Source organism: Hydra viridissima, unplaced genomic scaffold (genome assembly GCF_058129835.1).
Source record: "Hydra viridissima isolate aposymbiotic clone 2 unplaced genomic scaffold, HvirCarnegie_v1 scaffold_1, whole genome shotgun sequence".
Lineage (NCBI taxonomy): Eukaryota > Metazoa > Cnidaria > Hydrozoa > Anthoathecata > Hydridae > Hydra > Hydra viridissima.
Genome location: NW_028324300.1, coordinates 37410736 through 37427215, shown reverse-complemented (window position 1 = coordinate 37427215; position 16480 = coordinate 37410736). Strand labels below are relative to the sequence as shown.

Genomic DNA, 16480 nt, shown 5'->3' with positions numbered 1-16480 from the left:
ATTCTTCTCTCACCCAAATCAAGTGCAGCTGTCAGTAAAAAAAAAAAAATGAAAAGTTTTTTATTTCTGGTAATAGCTTCACTAATTGAAGTCGGAGAATTGGCTGTAAGTCGTTTTATCTAATTACGGTTATAGCGTTTGCATATATAAAAACACTAGTATGTTTAACAGTATATACGGTTTTTATAAACACAATTTGGCCATTTATAATTGATTCCTCAGAGTCAGAAGTATTAAAAAATATATAAACCTTTTTGAAAATGGCGATATTTTTTTTTTATACTTTCGTGAGAGAGAGAGAGTAAATACTAGAAGGTTATTCATTAGGTATTTTGGGGTTTACATAGAAATAAGTTCTCCCGTCTACCTCAAGTAAATTCATTTAAAAAAAGCAAAATTTCTTTCGTACTTTTGAAAAATAAATCTAATGGGTTTAGTTGAATACTGCTATTGTGCGATATTCTCAAAGGTTGAAATAATGTTATAGAACAAATGCGATGTTAGCATCGCCAATTTTTAAGTTGGTACAGCTATTATAAGCAGTACGCCTAGTATAAAAATATTTATGATAATTGTTGCATAATCATTTTATCTTAAGTATTCCAAACCTCTCTTGAAAAAGCTTGCGGTTGTAGTGATTTGTCTATTTTTGTATAAGTAAATTTGTAATTGGATTAGAAACAATTCTATTGGTTAAATGAACTTCTATATCACATTGAGTATGCCTTGAAAATTTCACGCAAAAATCTTGTCAGCCAATAGATATTTTTGTTTCAAAGTTGCACTAGTATCCAAAAAAAAAAAATTTTAAAATTTAAAAAAAAAAAGTTTTTTTTGCGTTCAATTCTCAATGAAGTACAAAATAATACTTTTGCATTGTCCACCAGGAACACATGATTCATCTAATTCTTTTGATTTAATTCATTGCAACCTTTGGCTTATTTCGACTTTTTTACTTGTTTCACACATTAAAACATTAACTTTTGCTTTATCTGCTTTACGTATTGGCAAACTGATGGACTTTTTAATCAACTGAGATATCCTTTTGAATTATATGTTTTAGAGCATCCAAAATACCTTTGCACTCACCATTAAAACAAATAACAGCAGGATGAAATCCCATTGTTTCTCTACTGATGAAAATACTGATTGGGTCATGTTCTAGTCTATTTTCTAATAAAAAATGAACAACTTTTCCGAATTGAATACGAGAGTACCGTGCATTAAGTTTGATTATTATTTACGAAAAAGTTGTAATTTGATTAAACTTCTTTGTTCTCACTAATTCTACAACAATGATAACTTATTAAAGCGGATGCGAAAGAAACAACTTTAAAAATCATTTAAATACGAAAAACTTCTGCGTTTAAAATGTCACCAGGTTTGTTTTTCATCGAAAAATAAAAACTTTTTTGCTCCTTTATGTACTGTTTGAATAAGAATAACAGTTTTTAAAAACAATTAACTAGGAGTAAGACGCCACCATAGATAAATTTTTTCCTTACTACGGCATGGCTAAAATTAACAAGAATAAATCGTTAAAATTGAGAATTGTCAATTCACTTTACCAAAATTTAATTATGAGTAAAGAATAAGATTACCAATTTTTTATAAAAAAAAAAAGGAAGATAAATTGGAAAAATATATCTTAATTAAAAGAAACGTTGATTGCAACAATAATACACTATAACATGATATGCATAATAAAAACATTTGTTGCAGTTTATATTGTAATTATGCTTACACTTTTCGAGGGAGGACAGAACTTACAAAAGAAGAACTGTCCTACCTAAAAGATGACTATTGGTCAATTTAGTATAGATGTTTTTAAGAATGTGTTATATTTAAATAAAAGATCCCAAATTAGCTTAAAACATTTCTTTTTTCCCTGAAATACACTAGATTATTATTAATGTTATTGCTCTACATGTTAACATATGGTTATAAATACTTTTACAGATTTCATTTGATGAATGTGGTAAATCAGTTAACTGCCTTAAGTATCCACTGGATTGTACAAGTTTTGCAACATGCAAGTCTGTTGCTATTTACTATTACAAATCAGGAACTGCTCAGTTGGAGATACAACTCACTTCAACAGAAGCATGGGTAGCTTTTGGGCAGGTGTTGCAAACATCAACTAATAAAATGGTGATTATGCTAATTCTTTTATTCTTTCCAAAACTTTTTTTTGTGATATATATATATATATATATATATATATATATATATATATATATATATATATATATATATATATATATATATATATATATATATATATTTATATATAAAGTTGTCATAAATCATATTAACAAGCTAACCACTGTTTTTTTTTTAATATTTTTCTTTTAGTTTTTTTAAGTTATATGGATTGTTTTCTTTTTTTTTAATAGACAAATTTATATGGAGCTTACTGTATAAAAGGAAGTAATCAAGTACCTGATTTTGGTTTATTTATATCAACTGGAATTGCTGCTGTAAAATATGTTGATACTTCTAAGGTTAATAGAATGTTTGTTTTTTTTTTTTAAAAGATTAATTTTTTTTTATATGAAATTAATAGGTTTTTTTAATATTTTTTCTATAACAGTTTATATTATATTTTTTTACAACAGTTTTGAAAGGGTAAAATTGAGTTTCTTTTACAGACAATTAGCCCTCTAAGCTTCAGCCAAAGATTTGTATATATTTTTTTCTTTACAACATGAATGAACATAATTTGCAAAAATTCTCAAGTTTTTTTAGTCTTATAAACCATTATTTCTCTATGCTTTATCTACTTAATGTTTTATCTACTTGTATGCTTTATCTACTTAATGATTTACCTTCTTGTATGATTTATCTACTTAATGCTTTATCTATTTGTATGCTTTATCTTCTTGTATGCTTTCTCTACTTGTATGCTTTATCTACTTGTATGCTTTATCTACTTGTATGCTTCATCTACTTAATGTTTTATACAATTGCATGAAAGAAAAAAAGATTTTTTTAACATATTTCTAAAGCTGGTCTTAAAAATGTTCTAAATGTTCTTAAGGAAAATTTGTCATTAATTGTAAAATGATTTTTAAAAAGATTTTTACAAATAATCTTATCATTTTGTATTGTTTTTACTTTTAATTTTTTATACACATAACTATATCAGTTATAAATTCTTCCATTGGTCTAGCAAGCTTCAAATGGACTCTATTAAAATTAATTTGTTGTACATGAGAAAAAATATTTGTAAACAAAATATTTGAAAATAAAAAAAAAAATTGATAAATGTTAAAAAACACAATACAAAAAGTTTAATTATAAAATGCAAATTTAGTTTTTAATTCTTGTTCTTGTTTTTGCTATTACAATTTCTCATTTTTAAATTGAAAAGCTGAAAAAGAGATTTTACTTTTTAACAATAATCTTTTTTATTTTTTTAGTTTTTTAAAATGTATTGTAATGAAATTCATGAATTTAGTGAGTTATTAAGATTTCCATCAGCATTTAAATTATTTTTTTACTCAGATTACAAGTGTGAAGCTGTTGGAGAGCACCTTAAATGGAACTTACTTTTCTTGCTTGTAAGCTGTTAACAGTTCAGAGTTTATGCATTATAAACTACTTCATAAATAATGATAATAACAATTTATTTTAAGATTTTAATTAGAAGGGTAAATCTGTTCAATATATTAAAATATATATATATATATATATTTTGTTAAGGTACTCACGTCCTCTGGATGTCGGGATATATGCTGACACTTTACTTCCAATGAATGACACCCTTTACTTAGCTGCTCTTGCATATGGCAGCACTTTAAAGGGTATTTAAAATATTTATATTAAGTTAGTTGCATAAAAAGAATATTGTCTTAAAAAATTATGCAGTTAATATTCTTTTATATTACTCATATAATAGATAATTTAACAAGCATCATCACCAATATCATCAACAAGTTTTTATGTTTATCTTTTATTAACTAATGTTATTGATGGTTGATTTAGGGAGTTCAAAAAAAATTTAAGTTTTTAAAAAAAGGTCCAACTAACCAAGAATCTGTTCTTAAAGTCACTCCATCATCTCTACCTAAAAAGTTATGCATAACTTCATTCTTTACTTCTATATTTTTTTTCTTTATGTATATGTATATTTTATAATTTATTATTTGTGTATTGTGTATTTGTGTATACTTGTATAGTCTGTTTATGGGTGTTATTTACAAATTTTTGTAAGTTCTATATTTTTTATGATTAGTTTATTTCTAATTTTTTTAAATTTTTATTTTCTTTATCTTGTTGAGGTCTTTGCATTTTATTAGTGAATTGCTATTTGCAATGACCTGTGTTTTTTGCAACATCTCTATTAACACAAAATGTGATAAATAGTGATATATATATTATTATTGTTATTATTATTGTTATTATTATTGTTATTATTATTATTATTATTATTATTATTATTATTATTATTATTATTTTTATTATTATACCAACTAAATAATTAGCTTGGTTTATATTACATTACTTAAAGTTTCATGCAATAGCAATCATCAGATGTTATATCTGATGATCGCTATTGCAATCATCAGACTTAACATCTGATGATTGCTATTGATATAACATCTTATGATCGCTATTGCATGAAACTTTAGGTAATGTAATATAAACCAAGCTAATTATTTAGTTGGTGTAATAATACTATTATATTTGCTCTACTTATTTTACGCTGTATTGAGCACTCTTACTGGAAATGTTAACATATATAACTTATATTTTATTTATATATATATATATATATATATATATATATATATATATATATATATATATATATATATATATATATATATATATATATATATATATATATGTATATATATATAAAGTATGTTATACATAAATTAACCATCTTGGACAGTTAAAATTCTAAGTATTTTACTGGGTCCACATTCATTGAGAACTACACTGACATCAAAAAAATCTTCTGGCCTCAACAGCTTGATGTTTTTTATACTTTGTAGTGTCATTAATCTTTTCTCAGTTTCACACTTTGTTTGGTGGAATCATTCACCACATTTAGAGCAATCAACAACTCTGTTGCAGGAAAAAAATCACAATTAAATATTTCCAGAGATTCATATCTTTTTTTTTTTTTTTTTTACTTTATAAAATTTTTTTGTATTTTTTTGTGTTCTTTTAGTTGATGGAAAGCTCAATTACCATGTTAACAAAACCATATCTAATGATGTAATAAATTGGACACAAAATCCTCAACTGAGTAAGTTTAGGGAAAAGGTTGCATGTTTTTATTTCATTTTTACAGTCAAAGTTTGTAGTACACAACCAGTATCAACTGGTACTTTAATAATTAATTGTTTTTCTGCAGATTATTGATAAATAACACTATGCCATCATAGCATAATTACAAATAGGCTATTTAAATAAGAACATTCGGAGTATTTTTTTATTTGCAATTTCTTTATGCTAATATTTTTTGTGTAGATTTAGTTCTACAATGACAGGAATTTTTGTTATTTTATTAAGCTTTTAATTGCTGCATACTAAGCAATGAAATAAGTAGTGAAATAAGCAGTGAAAAGCTTATTGCATAATAAGCTTTTCATTGCTTACTTTGATAAACTGAATAAAAAACTCTAAATTTTTAGTTTGCTGCTCAATTTGGGTTGAAATGTGCAGACATCTTAATTATCTCTTTACTTTAGATATAACCATCGATTCGTCGAATGCTCCAATAGTATCTTCTACTGTTAGTAATGCTGTACCTACAATAGCTCTTACAAGCATTCCAGTTACAGCAGGTGCTGTTTCTACAGTTTCTACACTAGCAAATAGTTCATCAGCAATTTATTTTTCATCCACTAAAAGCACTTCTTGGATTGCTGCAACCAATTCAAGTGCCTCTTTAATCATTAGCTCTGATAACTCTGTCACACCAAAGGCAACTGGATTCATGTGCAAAGGTATCTTTTTTCTCTCCATATTTCAGTACACAATGAATTAGAAGATCTGTAGAATGAAGTAAAATTTTTTTTGAAGTTTATAAAACGATAATAATTTTTAATGTTCAATGATTATGTTTCTTAAATTTAAAATAATATTTCTTTAGCCTCGTATGTGGTAACGTTTATATCTGCCTTGATTATTCAGTTCATTTGATAAAATTATGGTTGATTTTTTCCGTACGAGCGGAAATTTATCGTTTCATTTTTTAAGTAAGTTTTAATTTTATACCGGTATGAGAATCCAAAAAATTTTTTTTTATTATTATTGAATTAATTTTATGGAATTTATTTTTATTGCTGTGTTTATAAAAGAAATATTTCTTTATAAAGAGAACTAAAACTTAAATTTTTTTTTTTTTTACTTTTTATTAAAATTTATCAATCTTCTCATTTGAAAAAGTTTTTTTTTTTTTTTTTTTTTGAATAAAAAAGTTTTTTTTAAATACATCGAATAAAAAGTTTTTTTAGAATGCATCAAATAAAAAGGTTTTTTTTTTAAATACATCGAAGCATTTTTATAATTATAACTATTATGCAATTATTTCGTTGTTTGTAATAAAAGTCAAACTGGTCTTTAAAAAAAAATCAAATTTAAAAAGAAACCCTGTGTGACCTTTCCACTGGTAAAAATCAGTTTAGTTATTTGGCGAATGAGGTTTATTTATTTGAAGGGACAAGAAATTCACGGTAAAAAAAAAAAAAGGAAGAAAACCGTAAAAAGCACAGTAATAAAATGCCACACTCTTGTTAAGAATTCTTAATAAGAATGTGAATTACCGTGAATTTCTTCTGTCCCTATTTTATTTTTTTTTTTTTTTTTTTTTTTTTTTTTTTTTTTTTTGTTAGTTAAATGTTGTTTATTTATTCCATGTACAGTTTAAATTTTTTTTTTTTACTCTTGTGAAAATTTTTTTTTTCTTATTCTTATAAAGCATTTTTTGTTGTTAAGTATTCGAATTAAATTTAAATTTAAAAAAAAAAAGGAACTTTTTTTTTAAAGTGTCTTATTCAAACGCAAATTAAAGATGTCTGTAAAAATAGCATTCAAAGCTATAGCAACGGTAATAGTTTATTAAATTCTAAAAAATACTGTTACTAGGCAGCTGATATTAAAAATGGGAAAGTAATGCTGTTCTTTACACGGTGTGAAGAAATGTCGTGCGACAAAAAAAGCTTAAAATCTTAGTCATCTTACCATGTACGTTGTTGCACCATAAAATAGTACTCTGATGCATAAGGAACATGGCGGAAGGTTGTATCTAATTTTACGGACCACATCAACCAGTTCTTTAACTCTCCATCTCTAAAAGTTAGTTCATATTTTGAGTTCGTTAAAATTTCTTAAGCAAAACAGAAAAATTGTGCATTTGAAAAAATAATTGATCAGACTTTAATCAAAATGGCCACAGGTTGGTTGTTTGGTTGGTTGTTTGACTTTTAATAAGAGTGCTTAACCAGCTGTTGAGTTGTTATTTCAGATTTTTTTTTTATGTAAAGATAATCTTAACTTTTTTCTTTGCAATACCTGGCGTATCTAGTGTTGAGGTCACCATTTAAATTGAAGACATTACTAAAAATGGTGGTTCCAATCCTTTGGTTGTTCTCGGTGGTATCAGCTATATTCGGTAGGTAAATTAAATGAAATAAACAAGCTTCAAAAATTCTACAAATGTTTTTGCTTGAATAACTCTTGATAAAAAACTTTAAACCTATGAAAAAAGAGAACTGTATGATGAAAAATTAATTCTCTTATATGAGTGGAGTGTGTCTGTATATGTATCTGTGTAAATATATATATAAAATGTGTATGTGTATGTATATATATATACATATATATGTATATATATATATATATATATATATATATATATATATATATATATATATATATATATATATATATATGTATATATATGTGTGTATCAGATAAAATTCCCGTCAAAGGTTAGAATATCTTTGGCTGGTGCATGAGATTTTTAGTTTTTTAGATAAAGTTAGCTATTGTTTAATTTGCTAATTTCAACATTTCGCCCTCCCAGTTCAATAGAGACAAAAGTGCAAAAAACAGAAAATTTCAGTAACGTCGTATCCTTTATCTTTAAAAACGTTAGGTTTCTGATGCGATGCAGCCACATTAAATTATGTCTATGTTTTCTAAAATGTAAAATAAATCTCTATTGATATTTAAATTATAAAATGTTTATAGTTAAAAATAAGGGGTTATTTAAATTTTCTGTTTTTTTTTAATTATGTCCTAATTGAAATTGGAGTGCAATACACTTGAAGAAAATTACTTATATTCTGCGATTTCAACCAGTTCTACTGTTATTCTTCAAGTTGTTTATGACTGCAAGACAGTATTTGTGTACCTGAGAGAGAGAGAGATTTGTGTACCTAGTTGTTCTATGACATTTAATTTTTTAGTTAATATTTTGAATCATTAAAAGTTTAGCATTTTTCTATGATGATAATCAATGGGTATAGTAACTGACCCAAAGCCGAGAAAAAAAAAGCAAAGTTGCAGCCCTTTTAAGACATGAATTCTCTCAAAGTGAAGAAAATTGCCAAAAAAGCTAAGAAAATTGGTATTAGTCAGAAAACAGTTCATATTGTTAAGAAAAAACTTGGTAACACCTGAGATGGTCTTAGAATAAGAAGCACTGTATTTTTATTTTTTAGACAGTGGGATAAAATTGGTCAAAAAATAAAAGATTTTTTAGGAGATACTTCAATGCAAGAAAATAATCACGACAAATTTTTATGTAATTTATATTAAAAAAAAAAACAAAAGCCCGAAACTCTAATATAAATTTTGAAATTTTTTTACAAAATCCTGAATCATATTTAAGTTGTATATAAGTTGTTATTAATAAGCATTAGCGTTTGGTTTTTTGGTTTTTAACGAGTAATAAATGAACAAAGTACAAGCTTCTATATCAGTTATTTGAAATATGGTTTAAAATAATTTTTATATTTAAATACACAAACCAGTAAAATTCCACAGAAAAAATTTGCAATTCGATTAAAACCATTAAACCTTTCCTATAACAGTGCCTTACTTAATACCTGAAACCTTGTTGAAAAATCCCTTATAGCTCACTTTTTTGTCCCTAAAGCTGAGGTTGGGACCAATTTTGGACAGGTGTGAATCATCACTTTGTATGAGATTAGTTGTTTCAGCCAAAGATTCTAAAATCTCGATAAGTTCCTTTAAGATTACAGTGTCCCAAATTGCTTTTATAAAATGATTTAGATTTGCCAAGATGTATTTATATGCTTTACTATCGTGAGATTAGGTGCATGTATTGAATCGTAGTTTTGGCCTAATGGTCATTATTATGTAGCATTGCTATTTGGTCATTAAAATCTTAACACTTTTGCTCACTTCATCATCATATCTGTGAGTGAAATACTTTTGAGTAAGATGATATAGATGTTCATATGGATTTCACGTGAAAAAAATATCATTATCACAGCTTAAGAATTCCTACAACCCGAACAACTCGTAAACAAGTATTTATTAAAATTAAACATCTGTAAATATTTTTTCAAGGTTGAATAGTTATTTGTTTTGGGCTCCTCAACCTCTTAATCCAAACAACTTATTAGGACACACCCTTTTTTATATAGAGACAACATCTGGTCTGAAATATAAAATCATTACTTTCATGGAGTTTACCAATAAATTCAACGAGTTTCAGCAAACATTTGCCCATGTAAATTGAGTTTTAACGAGTTTCTGCATTTACCTATGCAAATGTTGCAGTTTCAGTTTCTTAATAAAAGCATCTGCAGATGAAATATGGAATTAAACACTGATTTTAGGGTATTTTATGGTATTTTGTTAATGTGGCGCTAAACAATTATTTTAGGTTCATGTATGCTTTTATTTTATTGATGGTGTCTCATATTTAAAGATGGTAACCACAAGAGAAAATACCAATTTTTAAAAAAAAAAGAAAAAAAAAAGTTTTTTTTACCCATTATTTACCTCGTTATGCGAGTAACATGATCATTTTCAAAAGATCGTCGGGAATGAAACACCCTAATGCATCTTATAACGGAATGAAACACTCTAATGCATCTTATAACGGATTTCTGGATCTGACGAAATAAAAACACATATGAAGAAACTTTTTTCCAATTCTACTTAAACAATTAAATACTAAAAGAAAAGTTTTTTTTCATCATTCAAAATTTTTCTCTCGTTTTTCAGAAACTTTCTTGCTGTTTCTCAGTTCATTTTGGACATTTACTTTTACAGCTTTTTATGTGTTTTTAAATAATAATTTTTAATTAAACAAAACGCAGAGCGGTTTTGAATTTTTGCTTTAATCGTTGCTGAGACCTTTGAAAGTTGTTTTTTACCTGTTTTACCTGTTTTACCAAATCCTTTGCTTTTCGTCAGCTCAAAACCATAAGCCTTTCAATTTTAGGATAAATTTCGTAAGCACCATTTTTTTCTCAGATTTTTCAGTACGTTTTAAGTCATATTTAGCTTTATAGTCCAAATTTTTAAATCTTTTATTTGCTCACAAGGTCGTGTTAAATCTTTCAGATTTAAGCTTGTGCAACATTTTTAAAACTTGACATCGCACAGTTTATAAAAACTATAAAAAAATGACATCAAATATCCATAAAAACTCAAGAAAATCAGGTATGAATTGGGCTAAAAATTTCCAAAGGTTTTTAACACCCGGTCAACACCTACCAGTTTATCTTTACAGTTTTTTAAGTTTCTTATTCCTGGTATTTTTACAAAACTTTGTAAGATGGGTGACCATGTAAAACTTCTTAAAGATTGGTGACCACAATCATTTAAAAAAAATTTTTTTTTTATAAACTTGTTGCATTTTATCAGAAATGTAAACCATATATCGGCCATCCAACTTATGTAATATCATTTTGAAGCCCAAATTGATTTTTAAAAATGTTTTAATCACTGAGAAATAAGTAGTGATTGAAAAAGATTCAAAATCTGATCTTCAGATTCGATCTCATTTGATAAATATATTTTGGGCTATTAACTCTATTTTGGTACCGTTTTTGGTGTCTAACTTACAAAAAATAAGTATAAAAGTAATTAAAAAAATAAGTATAAAAGTAATTAAAAAAATAAGTATAAAAGTAATTAAAAAAATAAGTATAAAAGTAATTAAAAAAATAAGTATAAAAGTAATTAAAAAAATAAGTATAAAAGTAATTAAAAAAATAAGTATAAAAGTAATTAAAAAAATAAGTATAAAAGTAATTAAAAAAATAAGTATAAAAGTAATTAAAAAAATAAGTATAAAAGTAATTAAAAAAATAAGTATAAAAGTAATTAAAAAAATAAGTATAAAAGTAATTAAAAAAATAAGTATAAAAGTAATTAAAAAAATAAGTATAAAAGTAATTAAAAAAATAAGTATAAAAGTAATTAAAAAAATAAGTATAAAAGTAATTAAAAAAATAAGTATAAAAGTAATTAAAAAAAAAAAGGTTTTTAGAACTCCAAATAAATTTCGAACAGATAAAAAAATCTGTTACTTAAAGGCAAAAAATTTGTTACTGGAAAAGTAAAATTAGTTTTTCATAGTTGTTGCTGAATTAAGTTTATGTTAACAGTGCATCTTATCTCATTATTGTCAACTAATACGTATTTGAAGTCGTTTATTTTTGATGCTACATTTTAATATTTTTCGTCACTTCCAGAAAAAAAAAGGAAAAATACTTTGGAAAAATTCGCTGCTACTCATGTTTAGTTTTAAATTCCGATTCAAGAAAATGTCATTCTTATTTCAAATTTCGATTTCTAAATTTGAGAGGTTGATGCCCGACGGATCTTAGCCTTGGTTTTTTAAGACCATTTCTAAGGAGTAAAATTCCAAGTCTTACAAGCAGATAAAAGGCTATAAAATAAAGACAAGCTTGCCTAATAAGCCTCTATGAAGTTAGCAGCCTTATAGCAATGGTAAATATTGCCACAAAAACTGGGTATTTTTTTGGTATCAAAATTGTTCAAATATTTGGAGAGAGGGATTTACAACAATTTACAGCTGTTAACATCTAAAGAGTTATAATTGGAAATGCCAATACTAAAACCGAATTTCAGAAAATGTTCTAGCATCAGAAATCTTAAAAAAAATCTATAAAAAATCTATAAAAATCTTAAAAATTTGGGTTGAAAATGTCAAATTTTTGGTCTTGATGAAAAATTTAGTTTCGGCTTAAGGTTCTACTTTAATAACTCAAAAATAATAATAACAATAAAACTGAATTAACCTTTTTAACTATTATTGTAATGTTATTAATTTTTTTTTTATTTAAAAGAAAATTAATATATAGATGCTTCTTAGGTGCTGAAGTCTGTTATCCACCATATGGATGTTTTAACGATGACCAACCATATGATAGACCTCTTGCACGTCTTCCAGAATCTCCAAATAAAATTAATACTATCTTTACGCTTCATACAAGAAGAGAAAAAAATGTTCGTCTCAACCCTCTTTTTTTAAAATCTGCTTCGAGTGTGAACTTTCATCCTAACAAAACAACAGTATTTCTAACTCACGGTTACATAGGTAAATTTTCCCAATTGTTCGTTTTAAAAAATTATTTAACAGTTCATACTGAAAGAAACGTTTCGTTCAAACGAAAGATATTTGTCATAGTTTGTATTGTATTTATATCTTTTTTTGAGTATAGCTTCATTTTTTGAGTATAGTGTCATTACTTATTTTAACCAATAAATCTAAAATAAATCTAAAATAAATATAAATAAATATGTAAAAATAAATATGTGGCTTCAAAAGTAAAGTAAAAAATCAGAAATTTCCATACACAGGTGATATTTATGGTTGGGTATAAGTGTGCTTATTTTCAAGGACAAAAATTAAAAAGCATGAAAATATTGTAAAGTTATTGAAAATATTTTATTATAGAGTCAATAAGAGAATGGTATGTACAAATGTTTATTGATGAGTTGCTCAAATATGAAGATATGAATGTTGTATTTGTTGACTGGTCAGGTGGTTCCGGTTTTCCTTATCATCAAGCTTATGGAAACATCCGCTTAGTTGGTATATATACTAATACACATTTTTAAACTAAATGTTTAATAAAAATAAAAAGTGTCATAATTTTGTTCATTATAAAGTATCACATATGGCTGTAATATAAAGTAAATGAGTTAAAGTTGTGTTTTTTTTTTTGGTCACTTAGGTCATTAGATTTATTTTGAATATCTCTTGGGTTTTAGGTGCTCAGCTCAGTCGTATGATAGAGGTTATAAGAAATGATACAGGTATAAATTGGAAAAAATTGCATTTGATTGGGTTTTCTATTGGAGCACATTTAGTTGGTTATGCTGGTCGTTATTTGAAAATGAAAGGCTTAATTGTTCCCCGCATTACAGGTTAGAAAAAGAAACTTTTGTAATTTTGTGGTGACGAAAGCAAAGTGTAAGCGAGAAGCATTTATACTTAAGTATCTTTTTTCAATAGTACTTGATCCAGCAGCGCCATTGTTTGAATACCAGCATACAGATACCAGAATTGACCCTTCAGATGCAGAATTTGTTGATGTCATACATACTGACACAAACACATTGGTGGTATTGGGTTTTGGAGCGGAGCAACAAATGGGTCATGTGGACTTTTATCCCAATGGGGGATACTATCAGAAAGGATGCGAAAAATTTGATATAAGTAAGTTACAAAAATGGCTTAATACCATTCATAGGTAGATACCAATACATCAAAACATTCTATAAACATTTTCGTTTGTTTAGGTGTAACACAGTATATGGTATGCAGTCATTATCGTTCTGTTCGGTACTTCGTAGAATCTATTACATCTCAGAGTTGCTTTTATGAAGCTTATCCATGTAAATCATATGAAGAATTTAAAGCTGGTAAATGTGCCTGCCCAAAAGAAGGATGTCCTGTGATGGGCTATCATGCAAAGAAACCGAAAACACTACTCTCCATGAGGTATTACATGGAAACACGCAGCGAATTTCCATTTTGTGGTAATCCTTTTTGATTGCATTTTAAATGTTTTTAAAGTCTTTTGTTTGTTGGTAACCTTTCCGTGTATTTAATTTTGTAAAATTGAATATGTATTTGATATAGCGGTTGAGGTTGATGCAGAGGAGGTTTCCCAAGACGTTACTTTCTCTAAGAGAAAGTAACATCATCACTTGGTTTACTATAAATATTCATAAAGCATTTTTAGTTGGATACATTATATATATATATATATATATATATATATATATATATATATATATATATATATATATATATATATATATATATATTATACAAGACGATATTTATTAAAATATATATATATATAATATATATATATATATTTTAATAAATATCGTCTTGTAACAGGAATTCATTACAAACTTAAAGTGAGGACTGGTACAAAGTTTCTTGCTGCGTTCAGTGGGAAAGTTACTGTTACACTTTATGGAGAAAATGGATCTGATGCATTATATTTGCCAAGGTAAGATAAACTTTATGTATAATTATAGTTATAGTTATAAATTTTGTGCATAATATAAAGTTGTTATAAAAAATCATGATACTAAACCTTTTGTGCCGTGCAATTCCCGTTCATTTTACTATGCTAGTTCCCATTCATGTATGCAATTCATAAAGTTAGTATAAACATACTTGGCTCAGCGATTTTTTAAACTGAAATTTTGACAACCGGGAACCTCGAATCATTTTAATCTTAGGTGAAGTTTTTTTTTTACTTTTAACATGGATTGCATGACAATCAGTGAAAACCGTTTTTTCTGCAAAATCTTGATTAAGCAATTCGAAGGAGAAAAAAAAATTTTACTTTTTGCAACATAGTGAACATTATATTGTTTAATTGTCAAAAAAAAAATGTGCGATTAAATTTTTTTGAGAAATTCGAAGAACGAAGAAAATTTTAAAACCATTGGTAGCTGTGATAATCTTAACAACTATTATTATTAAGATAATCTTAACAACTATTATTATTGAGATAATCTTAACAACTATTATTATTGAGATGATAAAAATCGTAGTGATCTTCTTTCTTTTTTTTTTCAGTCTCAGTTATAAAAGTGGAACATCAGAAGTGATTATGGCAACAGGAGAAAAGGAGATAGGAAAGCTAAAAAAGATAGACATATCGGCAGATGGTTTACTTGATAGCTGGTTCTTGATCTCTTTATCAGTTACACACATGAGTTCTGGAGAAGAGTATGCATTCCTTTTTGATAATATAAAAAAGGTTTCTTTAATTCTTGTATTTCCTTAGATACCAATACTCTTTAAACAAAATCTTTTAGGTACCAGGCATGTTACAACAAATGGTTAAAGAGTGGACCAAATGAAGAAAGCGTCACTTTGAGTTCATCGCAAACGTGCGTTGAGTTGTAAAGGACAACGAGTAAAATTGTAAAAGTCATAAAATTTGATAGTGAATAAAATTTGATCGCGAGGTTTTTTTAGTTTAAAACATAAAAGTTGATCTTTTAGTTCGGACGAACAATCGGAAATTTTTGTGGCAATATTTACCGTTGCTATAAGGCTGCTAACTTCATAGAGGCTTATTAGGCAAGCTTGTCTTTATTTTATAGCTTTCTATGGACCTGCTTGTAAGACTTGGAATTTTACTCCTTAGAAATGGTCTTAAAAAACCAAGGCTAAGATCCGTCGGGCATCAACCTCTCAAATTTAGAAATCGAAATTTGAAATAAGAATGACATTTTCTTGAATCGGAATTTAAAACTAAACATGAGTAGCATTTCCAATAGTTTTTCGTTCAAATTTACTGTGTAAAAGACTCAATCTAGTTTTATAAAAAATATTTTTTTTAAAACTTGGTCATCAGTTGAAGAGTTACCACAATGGTTTAAAACCATCGTCGTAACTTTTCTTGTAATACTAATTTTTCTTCAAAAGAAAGTAAATAACGTCTTGGACTTAAAACAATAAAGGAAAAATAAGAACTCTTTTCTTTCAAGGAACCTTTTTTCTTATACAACTTTTGCATTTTGCTCAAATTAATTTTTTTTCTTAGAGTTAAACGCAACTATTCGATTTTTAAGAACTTCACGAGTTTTGTGTTACGGGGAAATATTTTACTTTCGAGCGCTGTTTTCTGAGGCGAACAAAAAAAGACCTTTGTCAAAGCTGAGATCATTTTAACTATTTTGTCTGTAAATTCTTTTTTTTTGGTGACGTAACTACTATCGTTGTTACTATCTAAAAAAAAAATCATACAGAATCCATGCGTCACTGCTGTAGTAGACTGTGTAACGATTCATGTTCGTAATGGATTAATGTAACGATTAATGTTTTTAATGGATTCGTTAAAAGGATGAATATTTACGTTTTTTCAAAAGATTTACGTTTATTGGTCATTCAACGTCAAAAACGTTTATGGGTCATTCAACGTCAAAAACGTTTATTCCTCATTCAACGTCAAAAAAATTTATGGGTCAT

At 26.6% G+C, this 16480-nt stretch overlaps 2 protein-coding genes across 3 annotated transcripts; both read left to right on the top strand.

Moving 5' to 3' along the window:
* Positions 1–6436, top strand: LOC149894822 (uncharacterized). Of its 2 annotated transcripts, none has more exons than XM_090065646.1 (8): positions 1–105; positions 1960–2151; positions 2397–2504; positions 3508–3563; positions 3706–3806; positions 5183–5260; positions 5706–5963; positions 6110–6436. In XM_090065646.1, exons 1-8 carry the CDS (start codon positions 49–51, stop codon positions 6157–6159), a joined length of 900 nt encoding a protein of 299 aa, XP_089921772.1. In that variant the 5' UTR covers positions 1–48; the 3' UTR covers positions 6160–6436. The 2 variants fall into 2 exon arrangements, with proteins under 2 accessions (XP_089921772.1, XP_089921783.1); XM_090065657.1 differs by lacking the exon at positions 1–105 and adding an exon at positions 1241–1381.
* Positions 6437–7121: 685 nt separating this feature from the next.
* LOC145192280 (pancreatic lipase-related protein 2-like) lies at positions 7122–15467 on the top strand. Its single transcript, XM_090065637.1, has 9 exons — positions 7122–7630; positions 12344–12568; positions 12929–13066; positions 13246–13401; positions 13490–13693; positions 13777–14016; positions 14387–14501; positions 15080–15232; positions 15322–15467. The coding sequence occupies exons 1-9, from the start codon at positions 7582–7584 to the stop codon at positions 15410–15412; spliced, it is 1371 nt and encodes a 456-aa protein (XP_089921763.1). The 5' UTR covers positions 7122–7581; the 3' UTR covers positions 15413–15467.
* Positions 15468–16480: the final 1013 nt, after the last annotated feature.

Bases quoted from the DNA above. Each gene is read 5' to 3' on its own strand.
- LOC145192280 (XM_090065637.1), top strand. From the start codon at position 7,582: ATGGTGGTTCCAATCCTTTGGTTGTTCTCGGTGGTATCAGCTATATTC. The intron at 7,631-12,343 runs GTAGGTAAATTA...GATGCTTCTTAG, and splicing joins GGTGGTATCAGCTATATTCG to GTGCTGAAGTCTGTTATCCA. The intron at 12,569-12,928 runs GTAAATTTTCCC...ATTTTATTATAG, and splicing joins TCTAACTCACGGTTACATAG to AGTCAATAAGAGAATGGTAT.
- LOC149894822 (XM_090065646.1), top strand. From the start codon at position 49: ATGAAAAGTTTTTTATTTCTGGTAATAGCTTCACTAATTGAAGTCGGA. The intron at 2,152-2,396 runs GTGATTATGCTA...TTTTTTTAATAG, and splicing joins AAACATCAACTAATAAAATG to ACAAATTTATATGGAGCTTA. The intron at 2,505-3,507 runs GTTAATAGAATG...TTTTTTACTCAG, and splicing joins AATATGTTGATACTTCTAAG to ATTACAAGTGTGAAGCTGTT.